The sequence below is a fragment of the Ahaetulla prasina genome, chromosome 1 (assembly GCF_028640845.1).
Source record: "Ahaetulla prasina isolate Xishuangbanna chromosome 1, ASM2864084v1, whole genome shotgun sequence".
NCBI lineage: Eukaryota > Metazoa > Chordata > Lepidosauria > Squamata > Colubridae > Ahaetulla > Ahaetulla prasina.
The window spans coordinates 278,494,471-278,514,370 of NC_080539.1; the positions used below are offsets into that span (position 1 = coordinate 278,494,471).

At 33.1% G+C, this 19,900-nt stretch overlaps 1 protein-coding gene across 1 annotated transcript in view; it reads right to left on the reverse strand.

Annotated features, from left to right (window-relative positions):
• The window catches only part of ELP4 (elongator acetyltransferase complex subunit 4), a 163,366-nt gene that overhangs the window by 42,768 nt on the left and 100,698 nt on the right, over window positions 1-19,900 (reverse strand). The window contains exon 10 of the mRNA XM_058161767.1: window positions 16,706-16,812. Coding sequence (XP_058017750.1) covers window positions 16,706-16,812 — 107 coding nt within the window. The remainder of the gene's footprint in view (window positions 1-16,705; window positions 16,813-19,900) is intronic.

The following is a 19,900-nucleotide window of genomic DNA, read 5'->3' on the forward strand; positions in this document are numbered from 1 at the left end:
CATTAGAAGCCAGTTTGTTTCCAGGTGCAATTCAAGATGCAGGTTTTGACCTTTAAAGCGCTTCATGACATGAGAGTGGGTTAGCTGAGGGACCATCTCTTCCCAATTACATTATCCCATCCCACTGTATCTCGCATACTGCCTGCACCATCTGCGAGGGGTTGATGTTTTGTGAGTCCCAGGAGATGCGTCTTCATTGCCACGGTGCCCACCATATAGAAGATCCCCCTCTACTCAAGTTAGGTTAACTCCATCTCTGTTCATTTTTAGGAAGTACATAAAGACCTAGAGCTATGTCGTTAGGGAGGGTGCCAGGAAATTAGCAACATTTAAAGAAGGCTTAGCTATTGTGGTCGATGTGGTTGATATACTTTCTCTCTCCATTTTGTGGTTTGTATACTTTACATTTTAATAATATTTTAATAATGATTATTTATATTTTATGATTGTTTCTATAATGATTACTTTTATATTATTGTTTTATCTGCTTCTTATATACTGCCCAGAGTTACTTCTGGTGAAATGGGCAGATATGTGTGTGTGTGTGTGTGTGTGTGTGTGTGTATAATATTTGCACACACACACACGATTGATTAAATAAAATAAATGAATACTATATATTAAAATCATGGGAAAGTTAAAACACAGTGCTCCTGCTTCTATCTACATGCTTAAAACTCTCTTGATTTAAATAGTTAGACCCTGCCAAACATGGGAAAAAAATGCTATGTCATTTTGGAGATGGTTTATCGTATCTTCCTCCCAGGCATGCCACAGAGAAGTGAATTGTCAAATGTAATTTGAATCACTGGGTAGTTTGGTTGAGGCAGATTAGTTGTATGCAATCATGATAGTGGGCCAACCCCAAAGTTCAGCTTGGGAAATTTTGCATGAAAACAAACATGCATTCAGTCATTATTAACGTCAAGGAAGTATATAGAAGCAACATTTGGTTGGCAGTCAAACAAGAAGAATCAAGGCAAGGAAGTGACCAACTTTGGCCAATTCATAGGAAAGTTGTAATATATAATTAATTGCTTGGTGTTCTATATAAGGAAATGTGATTTTTTATAAAAAAAAAGTCACTGTAATTTCTATATATTAGCATCTCAATTCTTAAACTTTACTGGAAAAGCATATATCTAAAATCTGTTTATTTGTAAAATAGTAGAAGAACTTCTAGTTAAATTGACAATAGCATAAATATTTTTCATTATGGAAAGATTTACTGAAGTCATTTCATTTAGCAAATTTAGTTGATATTGAATATTTTGGTTTGATTATCAAGATAATTTTGTCTTCTGAGCTGTAATTTCTATGTATTCTGCACAAAAATCATCAAGTGTTCTAGTTGCAAGAAACAAAAAACCTAGGTGAATAATCACCAGGTTGGTCCATCAACAAAAATATACTCCCAGAAAAAGCCATCAGGTTTCATAGCCTGAAGTTATATGCTCTGACAAATCTAACAGCTCTTTCTGTGTCATTCCTAATGCACTTGTCACTCAGTATTACCCATACTCATTAAGGACAATGGGAAAGTTTATCTTAGTAACACGTTTTAAATCATCCACTCCTCACAATGGAACCATGAAATCTCTTATAAAACATGAGGCGGGAACTACATTGGCACCAAAGGTTCTTCCTGGCAGCTCTATTTCTAATTCTTGTTCAAAGAATAATCTGCTTATCATAAAAATCATACAGAGCAATGTATTAAATGAAATCTGAAACAGGAATAGCTAGTTTGATCTGCATATGATAGAACTACTTCTATATTACTAGTGGGTTATATGTTATATAGAGATTCCTAGAGATCCTTACTTTTCTTAAATATGGGCAATTATTTTCTGGAAATGTAAAAATTAGTTAAAATGGCATAAAGTAAAAGTTCACTAAATATTTCAGATATCTACAGTAATATCATTATTACATTTTTACTGCACACACACACAAAGTGGTGAACATACCTAACCAACCTGCCTCCTATTTTCCTATATATAAAACCAGTATTTTGAATGAATGTGTGTGTTTCGATTATTGGAATATTATCTACAAGTAGTCTCTTCAAAATGAGGTATCCAAATTAAATAGACAAAAGGGATATGACGAGAAAAGGAAAACAGGCAACTTGAGCAGTGTCCCTATTAGGAACAACAAGCTGCCGGTGATTTCTTGTGACAAGATGGGAGGCAAACAAATTTAATAAAATAAATAAATAAATATCCACATAGAAGTAAGTTTATATTTGATTCAGTAGCTAGAAGATAGAATTGTATTTTGTATTAATAATAGCCTCTATATTATGTTATGATAGGGATGCGGTGGCTCAGGGGCTAAGACGCTGAGCTTGTCGATCGAAAGGTCAGCAGTTCAGCAGTTCGAATCCCTAGTGCTGCCGTGTAACGGGGTGAGCTCCTGTTACTTGTCCCAGCTTCTGCCAACCTAGCAATTCGAAAGCACGTAAAAATTGCAAGTAGAAAAATAGGGACCACCTTTGGTGGGAAGGTAACAGCGTTCTGTGTGCCTTTGGCATTGAGTCATGCTGGCTACATGACCATGGAGACATCTTTGGACAGTGCGGGCTCTTCGGCTTTGAAATGGAGATGAGCACTGCCCCCTAGAGTCGGGAACGACAAGCACGTATGTGTGAGGGGAACCTTTACCTTTTTATATTATGTTATATATTACGGAGTTCAATAGTTCAGATGAGAATTTGTCATGATTCCCTAGTGATTGGGAGATTGCCAACACACGGATACACACATGCCTGTGCATACACCCCCCTCCCCCGAACATGTAGCAGCAACACACCACTCAAGCTGTCTGGAGTGGGTTCACAGGCTTAACTCAAGAAATTTCACACAAAAATAATTTCCATCAGAAAAAGTCTAAGAATTGAGCATAAATCAACACATGAATATTACACACACACACACACACACACACACACACACACACACACACACACACACACACACACTTTTGACAGGGTTGAGGCAGTTGTCTCAAAAACAAGTATTGGAGACACAACAACTATTCCAGATAGTTTTCTCTGTTGAGGAAGAAAGCTGTATTCATCTTCTATCCTCTATACTACTTTGCTTCTTATAGATGTATCAGTAGACACATCTATTACTAGGCTATCACGATTAATCTAAGATTCAGTTGCTACACCCATTTGCTTGTCTATAAAAATTGGGAGGGCAAATAGGGAGCAGGGCACAGAGCCATCATATACTTTCTCTTAACAAGGTAATTAAGGTATATTTTGAAGTGTTTTACAGTAAATCAGTAGATTTTGGGGTCTAACAGAATGATAAAAATTGCCTACAAAACGCCTGGGAGATCATTATTAGCTTCTAAACAATTAATATGTACAACATTTTAAAAAAAGATTTTACTGCATGCATATTTCAACATCAGTATTTTAAAAAACTGTACCATTGGACAGGCACTTGAGCACAATTAAAAGATTGTTTTTTAAAAAACAAACGTGTTGACAGACTGACCAAATAAAATGGGAAAGAATTACCCTCAGGCAGACAGAAGCAATCACCATTGGAAGCAGATTTTGAGTGCCATCAAAGGATAGCAAATTATTAGCTGTTTATTTGTTAATAAATGTTGGCTCCAGTGACAAGGAGAATTGTGTGTGGGATTTTTTTTGGTTTATGCATCAAATATTTTCACCAATTGATTTTTTTATATAGAAGTTTCAAAAAGCACTGATGCTTTTTAGCATCTTATGAGTAAAAAATTAAGAGTATCACAGTAAACTATTTAACATAAATTATTAAATTAAAAAAAATCCTATCCCTGCCTTAATTTAGCATGACATTCTGAGTATAAAATCTAGATTGGACTGGGGATCTCTGTTTTTCCCCTCCCTTCCCCTCAGCCAATTCATTTCAACTCTCGACAAATGTGCACATTCAGAAAGATGTTTTCTGGATATATATTTCATATATTTCATATATATTTAAATATATTTATATTTTTAATATATTTAAATGTATTGAACAACACACACTTTATAACACACACTTTAGGAACCTAATCTAAATCCAAAGGCTATGTTATGACTTTGGGTTTACATTTAGATACACTTCTACTGTGATTTTAAACAATTATTTTTGACATGTGCTTTAATTTTATTTATTGCATTGTGGTTAACAAACATTATCAAATAACTGACATAAATTCATAATGCATAGAGAAAAGATATAAAAAAGATCTGCTAAAAATGAGATATCTGGTTTTTGAGATAAAAATAAGATAAAAATTGAGATAAAATATAAAGTCTGTCCAAACTTGATTTTTTAAATCAATAATATTTTATTATTTTAATTTTACCTGCTACCTTTCCTAATGTGGCAATTTAAGAGGCCCTATTAATGCACATTTCAGTTGTTAAATTGTGCAATATTTTCCAATGTTGGGCAATTATTTTAGCTGCTAAAATTAAGTAGCTGATAAATTGATTGTTTTTTAAGATTGGGATTTAGTCCCATAAATAAGTGCAATAAGCCTCACCATGCAGAACATTCAATTCTTTGTATAATAATGATGCTTACTGCCCCCAAAACTTTACACCAAAAGCATATAACTTTATTGCCTCAACTGAAAAGAAATACCCTTTTTTGGACAATCTAACATTTGGAGGAATAATTAAGACATACAGTATGTGCCAGTATAATTGGAGTCAAGTGCCAACAATGTATAATTTTCCAGTGAAGTTTTTGCAATGGAACTCAGATACATCCACCTGATTTCCATACTTGCCAGTTGTCTTTTCTATGGATTTATCAGCGTCCAAGCTTTCCTTTAAAACTAGAGATGGATCTCCTGTTTCTAATTAATTGCCTATATGTTTTTGAAATGTTTTCCCCTTTCGTTGTTCTAGATCAGGGTGTCAAACTCGTGTCATCGCGACGGTGTCACGTGACATATCACAACTTTCTCTCTGTTGTGGTCCACCAACAGCCTGGGGAACTGGTAGCGGAGTCGGACAGTGAGGAGGCAGGGGAAGACAATGTTGATGTTACAACAACACTAAAAAAGGTGACTTATAACCATTTCTCACACTTAAGCCCATCACAGCATCACCAGGGTTACATGATCAAATTTGGGCTCTTGGTATCAGGCATGCATTTATGACAATTGCAGTGCTCCTGGGTCATGTGATCACCATTTGTAACCTTCCCAATCAATTTCTAACAAGCAAAGTCAACAGGGAAACCAAATTTGCCTCCTGACCACATGATTAATTTAACAACCACAGTGATTCACTTAACAATGATAGCAAAATAATAAAACCAGGTGCAAGTCATTTAACAACCACCTTGCTTATCAACAGAAATTGTCTCAATTGTGGTGATAACTCAAGGACTACCCTGTACCTAATTTCCACACACGCAGGTACCACAGCTGGTACCACAAAAGAGTGGGACGCTGATCTTTATTGAGCTTATTGAATGAATCTAGACAAGTATGACAATATGACATCATACCTTACTTTTTATAACTATGAACAGAATGGGAAGTAACTGGTGCAATCACTGAGAAGCATGTTTTTTGGATTTTTGGTTATTTATTGAATTCTTGGTCTTGACCTGTGCCAAGCCTACATTACAAGTGGTATTTTTGAATATAGATAAAAATGGGATTATTTTCTTCTAAGAAGTCTGCTTGGATTTAAAAATCAATAGATTGGGACAACTATCCCACTTATTATCTTGTTGGATGACTGGCAATAGTGCTGGCATAAAAATATCTAATGTTTGAACCATTATACTACAATATCATATAAAATACTGGCCAGTTATTTTTAGTAATTAAAACAAGCAACACCTTTATGGAAGTTTACGTGGAATGGAGAAGAGCACATTCACTATAGCAACATGTTGGAATTATCATCAGGCAGGGAAAAAAAAACCTGCAGGAAATATGTCATAAGTTAATTGATCAAAGAGCACCTGTAATCCTGTTAGTATGACTAAATTATCTGATTAATAGACCAATTTGTTTAAGGTATTTATATGCTGCTCTTAAACTAGAATAGCTTATAGAATGACTTATCAATAATTGAAAAAAGGCAAATTTTGTTTTTCTTTCAATGGTCTGTCTTCCAATTTCCAATCCAAAAAGGCAAGAAATCAAAGAGCAAAGAACAGAAGAAGAAAAAGAATCCAAGAAATACAAATTTCTTAATGTTACAATGCCCTTCATGGATAATACTGTTCTCTTTGATTAGTAAACATTTTGATGCTTATATAATTGATTTTAATATGGAAGATAGTATACTTTATAACAATGATTGATAATATATACTATATTTTTGTATGTTGATATGATCATAATTACGAGGATGTTTACATTTTAACACTTTTGTTACCTAGAAAACACACTGTTCAATTTAGAAATGGAATTTGTGATATAAAAACAATATTTTAAAAAAGCATAATCCTATCTCTCTTCTAAAAACTGATCAACTGGCAATAGAAAACTGGATGGAGGACAATGCTCTAATGGCCTGCCACCAAGCTTCTTGGAAGCACAGAGAATGAATGGAATAATACAATATTTGAAGGTCCACTTCTATGCTGCCATACGTCCTGCTCATGATTTCACCTCATCTTAGCTAACAGAAACTGTTAGCTCACTAACAGTATCTGAACTCACCTGATTTGCCAGTGTTTTTTTAATGGTATCAGCATATCTATATGGATTGGCTTAGTTCATGGATCTATAGCCTAAGAAATTTTAGCAAAATTTTTAAGGGGTTTTAATCGGTCTTTGACCGTTTTAGTGATTCGGCCAGTAAATATTTGTTCTTAATTGTTTTTAAATATTCTTATTTATTATATTTAAATTGTATTGGTGTGGGTATTTTAATAATTGGCTGTAAACCGCCCTGAGTCCTCCGGGAGATGGTGCGGTATAGAAATGTAATTATAAAATAAATAAATAAATAAAATATAATACTGGATTCTACCCTCGAATAGTAGTACATTAAAAAATAAACATCTAACAAAACTCCAGGAAAATCAATATCTAGTATTCATTGTTAGCCCATAAGGCCATGAAGAACTGATATATATTGTGAGAAGAGAGAATTTAAAACATTCCATTAACAGGCTTATCCTAAGAGTTCCTAAGTACAAAATAGCTGTTAACAGTAGAATCTCCTGATTCTAGTATATTTAGTGGGGAATTCTTAACCTTTCTAAAAAGGATCCTCCCTTCCCAAAGCCAGTAGCACAGAATTTAACAAACTTTGTAGCAATCCTATTACAAAAGGGAGCTATGCAATTATGCAGTCTCACAAATAGTGAAGGTTTTCTTAAAATTTCCCCCTTCTTTAAAATAAATACATTCCAATATGTAGGTACTAAAAAATGTTTATTGGGAGAATGAAATTCAATAATTTCATTCTTCACATATGGATATCTGCTTTTCTGTCTAAAAGACAACAAGTGGTCAAAATTGGCAATGCTTTATCTAACCCTGTTCCTGTTAAGAGTGGCGTTCCTCAAGGCAGCGTTCTTGGACCAACACTCTTCATACTATACATAAATGATCTTTGTGACCATATCTCAAGCAATTGTGTTCTCTTTGCTGACGATGTCAAACTATTTAACACCACAGACAATACATCTACCATTCAAAAAGACCTTGATCATCTAACCACTTGGTCTAAAACTTGGCAACTCCAAATCTCAACCAGCAAATGCTCAGTCTTACATATTGGAAAAACGAACCCAAACACTAAGTACATACTTGATGGACATTACCTTACAGATGACCCCCACCCTGTTAAAGACCTTGGAGTTTTCATATCAAATGAGCTAAGTGCCAAAGCCCACTGCAGCTACATAGCAAAAAAGGCTCTAAGAGTTGTAAACCTAATCTTGCGTAGCTTCTTTTCCAAAAACACTACACTACTAACCAGAGCAATCAGAGCAACATTCGCTAGACCAATTCTAGAATACAGCTCGCCTGTCTGGAACCCTCACCACATTTCTGTCATCAATACAATTGAACGTGTCCAGAAGTATTTTACAAGAAGAATTCTTCACTCCTCTGAAAACAACAAAATACCTTATCCCACCAGACTTGAAATCCTAGGCTTAGAAAATTTAGAACTCCGTCGCCTTCGACAAGACCTAAATTTAACTCATAGAATCATCTATTGTAATGTTCTTCCTGTTAAAGACTACTTCAGCTTTAATTGCAATAATACAAGAGCAACCAATAGATTTAAACTTAATGTTAACCGCTTTAATCTAGATTGCAGAAAATATGACTTCTGTAACAGAATCATCAGTGCTTGGAACACTTTACCTGACTCTGTGGTCTCTTCCCATAATCCCAAAAGCTTTAACCAAAAACTTTCTACTATTGACCTCACCCCATTCCTAAGAGGACCATAAGGGGCGTGCCTAAGAGCACAAACGTGCCTACCGTTCCTGTCCTATTGTTTTACTTTTTATCTTCATATATATATATATATATATATATATATATATATATATATATATATATATATATATATATATTTGACGAAGTCTCATTCGTCATCTTCAGGCTTCAGCTTCAGCACGGCTGAAGCCTGAAGATGACGAATGAGACTTCGTCAAACGCCGCCAAGACACTTCCAATTTTACGCTGGAGAAAACCCAATAACCAAAGACCTACATACAAACACCGAAAACCTCAGAAAACAAATATATATATATATATATATATATATATATATATATATATATATATATATATATATATATATATATATATATATATATGCTTATACTTCCTAATATTCCCTCATATATATGTTTATATACTGTATAATCTTTCTGTGTGATGCTTATATGTATTGTTGTGACAAAAAAACTAAAATAAAAAAAATAAATAAATGGAAGGAAGGAAGGAAGAATCACATTCACATGATCCCAAATAAAAACTAATCAACTTCAGTAACTAATATTTTTATTATCTGCTTGCATAAAAAATTAACTTCAGCACGTGTCCAGTGTTTACTGCAGAGAGGACTAGGCTTTTGTCTTGGATATTGTTATATCCCTTGCTTCTTCTTCATCCTTATCTTCATAGAATTATTTCCACAGTTTATAGAACATGGAGGGTAAAAATGACACAGGCCTCTTTTGCTGTTGTTTTACTAAGTTAAACCTTAGTCAAGGGTCCATACTTTTTCTAGCCCATTTTTCCTAACAAGCTCTGGTTGAAGGATACAGGTGCTGACTAATTTTCACCAGCTGGGCCACTGTATAAAAAAAGGATTATATAGAAAAAGCTTTTTAAAAATCTCCCACAAAAACACAACAGACAAATTCCATCTATCTAGGCTGCTCAGCATGGGATCAATCTTCCAGATGCTAAGGGGATACTGCCGTGCGGTGCCAAAAAACTAAGGGGTTGTCAGCAGAGGCACTACTATAACTATATAGACTTCATTTGGTAAATTGCTTTGAAGCATGAGGCATGTATTTTATTATTGACTGCCAAGAAAACAGGTTTGTAGAATGAAATCTACATCTAAGTATTTATTCTAGTACTAAAAATAGAGTATTTGACCTGCAGCAAAGGAAGCTGCCCATATGATTCCTTAACAGCCCATTTGCTCCAGTTCCCCCATCCCCCCAATATCCTTCCTTCCCAAAACATCCATCCTCCTAAAACAGCATAATGAACATATTTTCTTGAAGGTTGGGGGAGGAGTACACAAACACATATTTTGGTGCAGTCCTGGAGAGTCCTTCTGAATAGGTGGAAACCATTCCTTCTTAGAAATAATGTCTGTAGTGGCCAAATTTTCCTTCTCAAAGAATAGGGACAAAATGTCAATATTAAAAGAAACAAGTAAGGCCTGCAGAAAAACACTGCAGTCTGGAAAGCTTCCAAAATGTGGGTACCTTCCATGTTTTTTTTCCTTTCCTCAAAGGTTAGTCAGATCATGCAGATCACCATTGGTGATGCTCATCTGACTGTACTGTTTATAGTAGATTATTCTATGGAGACTTTTGGGGGTAAATTATTTATTTATTTTTGCAGTTTTGCAATCCTCCCTCTTTTGGGTATGAAGTACTGTTTCCTTACCACTGGAGAGCCACTTTCTTTCTGATTCAAAGGTGCTGATAAGGAAGAGAATGATAGCAAAACAGAATACTGTTTTTTTCCATAGTGCTTCCTATTTCATGAACCTCTTAAGTCTACATAATTCTAAAATTATGTAACCTTAAAATGTATTGGTTCAGAAAAAATAGCTTGATCTTACTAAGCATGCAATCAACAAATAATACATGAAGTATTGTTTTTTCATTTACACCTAAAGAAGTTTCAGATGATCAGCTGCTGCAAAAATGATTCTCGAACCCGTAGTTCCAATGCAATACATGAGTACACAATTTTGAGCCCTCAAAGTCTGTAACAAGGCAATTTATCATTAATGTGTAAAAAAAAAAAGAGTATTGTAAATTTTGGAGTGAAAATTTGTCAGAAAATACAGATTTCAATGTACAGTGATAATATAATTTCCAAACAAAACAATGCTTCTGTATTCATAATGTTTTGGTATACTATCTACTTTCAGAGTAAATAAAGAACTACATTTTTCTATTTTAATCAAAATTATGGTAGTTTAAAACAAGTAATTAAAAACTATTAATAAAGTATAATCTCAACATTTAATTACTTCAAAAACTTCTGAAATAATGTTTTTCCAATTTTATAGGCAATTTTTTATGATACTGAATTCAAATCCTTGATTTCATTCATATTCTGTTCCTTTTCCTAGAAAGGTTTATGACAAATTGATTTAGTCTGATTATATTTAACAATGGTAGGTTGGCTTGACAGCATCTGACAAAACAATTCAATGAAATGTACTGTACAGAGCAAAAGGAAACTGAACTTGCTAGAAGATGGAAATAATGTAGAATAAACATCATCTGAACCCAGTAGTTTTTACTGCCCAAGAAAGTTGGGTGAACTCATATTATACCTGTATAATTTTATATACAACATATGAAAGAAAGCACCAAATGCATTGATCCAATGAGTATGTATGCATGCATGTACGGTACATGTACAACATGAAGAACCTGACAATATATATAAGCAAAAACTTAAGTAATGCTTATGATTTATCCAAATAAAAAATAAATTATTTTGTAATTTTTTTAGGTTGGAGTCTTTTAGTGTCATCACAATTCAGTCTGAATTATTTATTTATTTAATTTCTGCAGCTGCTCATCTCAACAAGTCCCCAGGTAGTATACATCTTAAAAATATAAAACAACAACAACATCCCTATAAAAATACAGAATAAATATATATGGTTGTCAAATAAATAAGCGTAACTAGCAATATTAACACTTTTATGCTTATTCAGAACAAATGTTTAGTTCTCCAATTATATAAGTCTACATTACTGCGTAAGCAGATTTTCTTTCTTTCTGTAGTAATTCCACATTTTTTAACAACTGAGCTTTGCTGTCAGTCAGAAATTGCCCAGAGTTCCTATTATAAAAGGTTGTTTAGGATGGCCCAAGTTTTTCTCCTCTCATATAAAATTCATTTGGCACACATAATTCCATTTTAAAAGTGGGTGAACAGTGACAACTGAAGAACATTAAAATAGTCTTACTCATGCAAAGTGAAAGGATTTGAATGCAGAGTTCATTATATTTCTTCTGTTCAATTGTGTCCAATCTTAGAAACTGCCTGGACAAATCTCTGAAGTTTTCTTGGCAAGATTTTTTCCCAGGGCGGCTTGCTATTGCCTCCTTCTTAGGGCTAAGTGAGCCCAAGGTCACTCAGCTGGCTCTGAGCCTGAGGAGAAACTAGAATGCACAGTCTCCTGGTTTCTAGCCAGATGCCTTAACTACTACACCAAACTAGAGGAATGGAACAAGATTCACAGAATGATTGAATATATTCACTTTATAGGAAAAAAACAACTGAGAAGTTTGTTCCCTGCCTGCCTTAGCAAAGAAAAAAATGCTTCTTTCTTTGATCAGAGGAAGACAAGGGGAAGTAACTCTGTCTCTTTTAGGGAAGAAAAATACAATCATTTTATGACTTCTCCTGAGCATCTACCTCTATGCAAGGGACAGGAAAAGATGATTTCCTTCCTTCTTCCAAAAAGAAAGATGCTTCTACTTGGGAAAGGTGAGATTTCTCTTCTCCGACATCCTACTCTCTGTGTTCTCTTTCATGTATACAGTATGTTGCATGACTTCTTTTCACAAATCTTCAATATACACAAATGGTTGAAACAAATAAAAGCATTATTTTAGTCTAGGAATTTATATTTGATATTTTTCAACTTTTGTACATTATTTTGAGACTTTATATGCAGAGTAAAATGGATCAGAGACAGAAGTAAAACACAGCTAATCCTCGACTTATGACAACATTTCTGTTACTAAATGAAGAAGTGAAGGAGAGGGAAAAAAATTTCTATGGATACTAACAGTCCACAAAATATTTTTAAAGATGGAGAGGAAAAATCTATTTCTCCAAAAAATGTAACTTCTTCCTTAAGAGATAAAGACAACGGAAAATCTGTCATTGACTAACTTAAAATTGAATGAGATCCATAAATATATAACATTTATGTGCTTTAAATCCAAGGCTGGTTGGCAAAGTGGGCAAAATTGAAAGTATAGGCATAAAGAATTAGATTATTGCAGAATCCAATCTGGGTTGGTCAAATGCCTTCATTAATAATTAGATTATTTCTTTATACATAAGCATGGTGAAAATTTGAACAAAGGAATGTAAATAATGGCATAAACTCATACATGGAAGAATTGTAAAAGTTGTTCATCATGATTTCTGATGCAACGTCAACTGACAGATAAATTATATAGTTGATATGAGAAATCTTGAGCTTAAATTATGTTTTAGTTTTCAGGGAAAGGCTATGTTAGGGATACCACTGAATTCTTTACTTGGCCTCCTACTTCTGCAGATACAAACGTGCAACACAGTGAGAAGATCGAATTGCTTTAGCATCTATCTGTACCCAGTCTACCTTTTCTAAAATGTAGCATTACACCGTATAGTTTGTACTATTTTAACTGCCCCCCCTATAAATATGTAAACATATCTGCACAGGAGTAGGTTATCTGCAACTGACTCCTTCAGGATGTTTCTCAACTTTTCAATTTAGCCTTGATGCCCTGCTACTCAAACCTCAGGGGAACTAAACAAATAAATAGAAAAATACATACACCTAAAATTGTCAAAGGAAAAGGCATTATGCCACTATTTTTAATTATTTGTAATAATATTACAGTAGCACTGGGGGTTTCTCTGCAGAGAAATATGCCACTATTTCTGCAAAATTTTAACATATCAAAATGCAGAAATAAAGAACAATTATGTAATAATATCATTGAAAAGCATGTTACCCAATATTTAAATAGAAAATAATAATAAGCATAATATACGATCATTAGCTTTTATTTTTAACTTTTATATATATATATATATATATATATATATTCTTTTGGAATGATGAGAAACAAGTATTCAATACATAAATTATGTTCCATATACTTTCTTGTCAGAAAGATTCGTCAGAATAAATAGCATGTCATATACCTAACTTAAAAAGAAAAAAAAATATTTTAAATGTTTGAGGAACTTATCTAATCAGTAAATTTTGGGAATATGTCTAGTCATGTAGCCATCTTTTATTCAATCATCAGAAAATCAAAGGCAAATTGGCATGACTCAACCCAAACTTTAATACCGCATGATTATGTTGTATAAGCTTGTTTTGTGTGATGGCTGCTGTGGTTTTTACAGAGTGATTAACAACCGGACCTAAGCTGGCCTTCAAACCTTGCCCTGCTGATGCCTCAAGCTCTTTGAAGTCTGACCATCCTACCTGGCAAAACAACAGTGGGAACTAGGCTGGTGTCAGATCTAATCTAGCTGCTTTTTTCAGCATAGCTAACGATGGGGTACACTAATTGGCCCAATTGCGGATTATACCTTTTGCTACAGATTCAAGACAATAATTTAGTCAAATGATGGTCTTTATCTCCTTCTAATTAAGATTCCAAAGTAGGAAGAAATAGGATTAGACAACGTAACTTCAAAACTATGAGCCTTTTTGAAAAGACAGGCACTTAAGAGTTTCTCTAAGATTTTAAAACATGCAATGAAAGAGCAGGTAATGAAATGTTAGGTAAATGTTTCACTATACACAGTTATTGTGCTAAATATCTAAATATCAATACCTTGTATAAATTATAACAAATAAATATTGATTTATTAGTGTTTAATGTCCAAGCTCTATATGTTGCTCAAAATATATACACTATAGAATATCGAAAGTATTGTTTAGTTATATTTTTTAATGTAAATATTCATGTATTTAACATATAAAATATTAATTAGAAAAGAAAAATATTTTATTAACCAGTGCTAAAGCTCCAATGAAAAAGAATTGTGAAGGAATTCTCCTTGCAAAACTGGGTTTATTTGTAAGAAACACATTGTAAAGCTACAGAAAATCAACAGATATGTGACAAAAATATAGACGAAATTATTCTGATTTCAAATTATGAATTCCTTTATCAGTATTTATCTAATAATGTATGTATGTATGTATACACACACACACACACGGGTATAAAAAAATGACAACATAAATATATTAGACATTCTTTTTGAAAACCGTCAATCTTACATTGAAGATTTGTTTGAAGAACATTTTATGTAACTATCAAAATGTTAGGCACCTATTTAAAAAGTCTGCCTTGAGATATATAATTCATTTAGTTTCACAGTTATCTCTTTTTAAACATGATTTTAATGTTTCCTGTTTTCATTATTAACTTTAATAGTAACCCGATCAACTGTTTTGTCAGTGCATATTTTCCTTTGCTTACTTTCTTCAGAATGATACTATAATTTAAAAGCAAAAGCAGAAGATTAGCAGTGTAGGGCAAGATGGCAAATGCAAAGAAACTGATGAGTTAGGAAGCAATATATTTATCTTTTTAGACAGGAAGCAATTTATAAAGAACAGAGTCTTTAACAGGGTGGCTGAAATTATTCTTTAAAAAAATCATGTGTGCTTCTGTAGTTCTTTTTTCTTAAAAGAAATCAAATTACTTTTGGCTACTTTATTTTTATTATTGTGAACTATTTCATTTGAAAATTATAACAACAGGAAATAGTTTAGAACTTTTGCTAACAGAATTAATGTTTTATATTGTAAAGAGATTTCCCTCCCCAGCTCAAAGTACAATAAATGGGAATTTAATATAGTAGGAACATATTGTCTGTTTTCTGTGTCAATGAAAATAATTCAGCTTTTCTGAATTTTAAAAACTTGCATGAATACTAAACTCCTTTATTCAACTGATTCAAAAGAAGAATAGCTTTTCTTGATGCAGTGAAATAATGTTAAAATGGATTGTACTAATACAGTGCTTTATGTCATTAGATGTATTCTTTTCTGAAAACTCAAAATTACACAAAGGGACCACAAATTCTTTAAAGAAAAATATTTGCCTTCAAGTAGCTTTTGAAGCCAACATTTCTTCAAGTTGAGAAACTTGAAATACTGATGCAGAGATAGCCTGGTAGAAAAACTGGCTGCTTGATTAACTATTAACTGCTTTCAATAGGACTAGATGATTAAGGACATTGATTACCATTATTAGGAGGAGGGCACTTTAATTTGTCACTTGATGGGCTCCTTTCAACAATTTATAGGTTATTGCAACACGCAATTGTGAAGAGACAGTGAGAGAGAGGTGGAGGAGGGGCACTAGAAGAGAATCCTTAGGTTACCTTATCAAGTGGCTAGCTAAAGAGGGCAGAGGGTCAAATAAGGGCCAAAGTGGTCACTTAAGGGTGAAATCCCAAACACCAAAGCAGTGCCAAGCCACATTGACCATCATTTGGTGATGAAGTTAAAAATATGCTAATATATTGGTGGCAATTCTTCCTTTTATGGGTTCAAGCAGTTAAGGCAAGTGGCCTGCTTAACAGCTTTTCACTTGAAAGAGATTAAACTAAATGATTTGTCAGGGCTGCTTAACTGTTTTATGCCTTTGTCTAAAACCTGCAAAGACTGTACTGGTGAGGATTCCTTCACGCCCAAAGCAACTTTTGTTTTCAGCCTCTGGATCTACTTGGTTAATAAATACATCAACCCTAATTGATGTCTGCCTAATAGTGGTCTGCTCTTTAGCAAGACTAAGATGAAATAATCTTTTGCATTATTGCTTTCTGTGTAGACAGTCTGCATGGAAGGTCAGGGGGGGAAAGTTTAAATTTGGTAGAAAATTTACTTAAGAACATTAATGTAAATGATCCTATATTTAAAATGACATGGAAGAGTTAAAGGTGATTCCAGTAATGCAAAGGAAATTGTTTCTGAATAATGAGAAAGACATTTATCCCTCATGCCATGCTCAATTTTAGGCAGTATTGCACATTAACATCCTAACTGGAGTAATAACATCTAGGCACTTTCCCACTTAACAACACAGCTAAGAGCAAATCATTAACATTTAATTAAATATGCTTCTGACATCTTTAGAAATATGTATGTCATACTTTGTTACTGCAGGTTGTGGCCTACTTTTTAAACATTCATGGTTAAACATTTAATATATTCCATCTTTCAAATAGTATTCCATAATCTTACCTCAATAACAAACAGCTTCCTTTTCAATTTAAAAGCCAGGTCCTTTGTGTTTGATACATCACAGATCAAGCTATTAAGCCGAGGAATCTGGTGTATGTGAACCAAACCTTATGAAAAGGAAAATATTAAGAAAATGATGCTATCCAAATGCCTGAATTAAAGTCTTATATCAAAAAAAATCCAGTATATTTACACACACTCGTCCTCCCCCTCTTAAACTGGAGCTTACGACCAGGAGCAATGAAGCAAGCGATACGATTATACAAAAGTAATCAAGCAGAATAAAATAAACAGAAATCCTTGTGTGAGGAAAACTAATTGCACTTTGGTACAAAGGTACAGATGTAAAGAGGGATCTTAATACTTGTCAAAACTACAGCCGGTTTGTGTGTGATTTTCTCTTGTATTTACAGTAAGCAAATATGGCTATCACCTTGCATGCTGCCCACGGCACCACTGAGTGATCTTTATTTTATTAAATGCACCAGTAAGCAGCCAGCAAAGCAAAGCTCATAGGTTACTGATAACCACTGAAGCTGTAATGAAAAGTATTTTGTTTTGTACCATGACAACTATTTTTTTAAACGTGTGTGAAAACCAGAATAGTGAAACGTGCTGTTGGATAAATTTTAATCACGTTATAAATACAATGCACATTATTTTCTGCAAGCAAGACATCCGTTGAGTATGTTGGAATTTTATAACAATACTAGGCACACTGCAAGCTCTGCATTCTGTCAGTTGAATCTCAAGCTGATTTCTTTTGACAAGGACGCTGGACGGATTCTAGGAAGCTTAATATAGACTTTCAATAACTGGTCTTTTTCCACAACAGAAACGGAGAAATATTTTATGAGAGACAGCAGTAAAGCTTGTTATATCTTATTTTTAAAGAATAAATATTAAATATATGCAATTCAAATGGATCAAATAGTTCGAGATTAAAATGGACAATCTTTCCAACCATGAAACTCTTAAAAGTTACACTAAGTTTCAATGTTTTAGAGAGAAATTAATAAATATACCTTAATATAAAAAGCCAGAACACCATTGAACAAATATTACATAGTTTCAAAATAACGTGAAAAATGCAATAATTTGTATTTTTTTTAACTGTACGAAAACTGCATTTTTGCAAAATATAATGCAAAATTAATATATAGGTTTAAATATATGTGGCTTGATTTGGTATGTACTATGTCTTAAGACAAAATAAAACCAAGAAAATAGTCCATTGTTTTCACTTGAATGACCATTATAACTGGACTGGGCCTATTACTTGAAAGTAGGTCATAATTACTTCAGTAAAACTAACAGTCCCAATATGAATGTAGCCTTGTATATTTGAACACCGTTAGCATGAAGCTAGGTCACTCACTGGTATTTTCTGGGTAACTGTGACTCTCATAACAAATTATATTTCAGCTTTAAAAAATGCTTACACTTTAGTTTGGGAGATAATGGAGGCAAAGCATAGAAAGAAAACATTTGCAAAAGATATAATTGTCTTATTTATGCATTTAAAACTTTTCTTCAGGATAATAATTACTATATTTAGCAATGGTATGTGAGAAGCACGGATATAATTAACACAATAACATAAAATATATTCTTCAGTGTCATACACTTCCAATATTCTTATTTACTAAAGATTATCTGCATTCTCCATTATTTCTCACCAATGAATCAATATCCATATTTAATTTTTCAAGAAATCAGGATTTGCTTGTTGTTGAACTTGCTTAGTATGTTATTAAATATACTTAACTCTACATGGAAAAATTGTATTACAATTTTACAAACTGTATTTCAGAAATAAATATTAAAAATATTTTTAGATGAGGGCTATATATTCTTGAAGGACTTGCTCAGTGTGTATAGGCACACTAAGAAACTGGCTCTGAAACTCTTCAGAAATCTTTCAATTTTATTCAATAAAATGCTGGAGACATAAGCATCTTATCACACTGTTCAAAATTGTACAAGGTAAATGGATAAGATATACATGCAAAGCAAGTAAAAATCAATAGTTAAATATTCCCTCTCTATGAGAGTACTATAGAAATACAAATGTATTTTTAATTGGGAGCAGAATTATTCAAATATTTAAAATAAACATGTTAGAAAAATATATAGAAAAAATAGCACTGTTAACAAAGAAGACAATTTTAGAGAAAACTATAAAAATATAAAGATATAGATTTTCTTATATATTTTACAGAATATTAAATACGAAATACCATTTGGTGTTTTTTTTATTTTGTATCTTATTTAAGGGATTGTATTTCAAAAGATTATCTTCCTCTATATGACAAAGTAGAATCTATGCTGGAGTAAACCATGGTCATCCATACATCCAAATGGATTTTCTCATGTAATGTATAATTAATTACCTATTTGCTTTCTTACAATATTTACTGAGGACTCAGATTTGAATCTAAATCTTTTGATTAGACATTTTCATAAAATGAAATTAATTTCAATGCCTAAACGTCAATTACAAGGGCTAACTTTCAAAAAAGATCTGAAAAACAGCAATTGTGGTATGATGTAATGATGCAATTTCCCTCAAAATTATTAGAAGCAATAAAAAGTTATAAAAAACAGAATAATTTAAATAGGGAGAATGATTATCAGCTGCCATCTACTTGACAGTTACTGATTAGTTGGGGACATTCTACTCCTCTGAACATAGGCAGTATATAAGCACTTAACATCTGTTGCCGAGTTCAGTTTCAAATCTGAAAGAAGTGCATCTAGCAAAATGTCAGCCCAGATTAGTTGAAAGTTATTTTATCAATAAATAGCAGTATAAAAACTTTCACTGTCTTTTAAAAAACCATATAAAATTAGGTTCTAAGTATGTTTACAAATATTTGTCCAAATAGCCCAGATTTTTTTTAAAAAACTTCTGATATTCTGATAAACGTGACTTAAAATCAATAATTTGAAATAATCAGAAATAAAACTCCCCTTTGCGCTATATCATTCATGTGCCTGCCCAGTGAAATATATAACTCTTCTGCATTTCTTCTACTTATAACTTGGCAGATCAAAATATTGATTTAATGACAATTTTAGCTCACTGGTCAGATGATTGCCAAAGCTTCCCTGCTTACGAATTTTTCAAAGGCTGTCTCTTGAGATGTACATCTGATTGAGCCATGCCTTGGTAATACAGCTTGACAACATGTA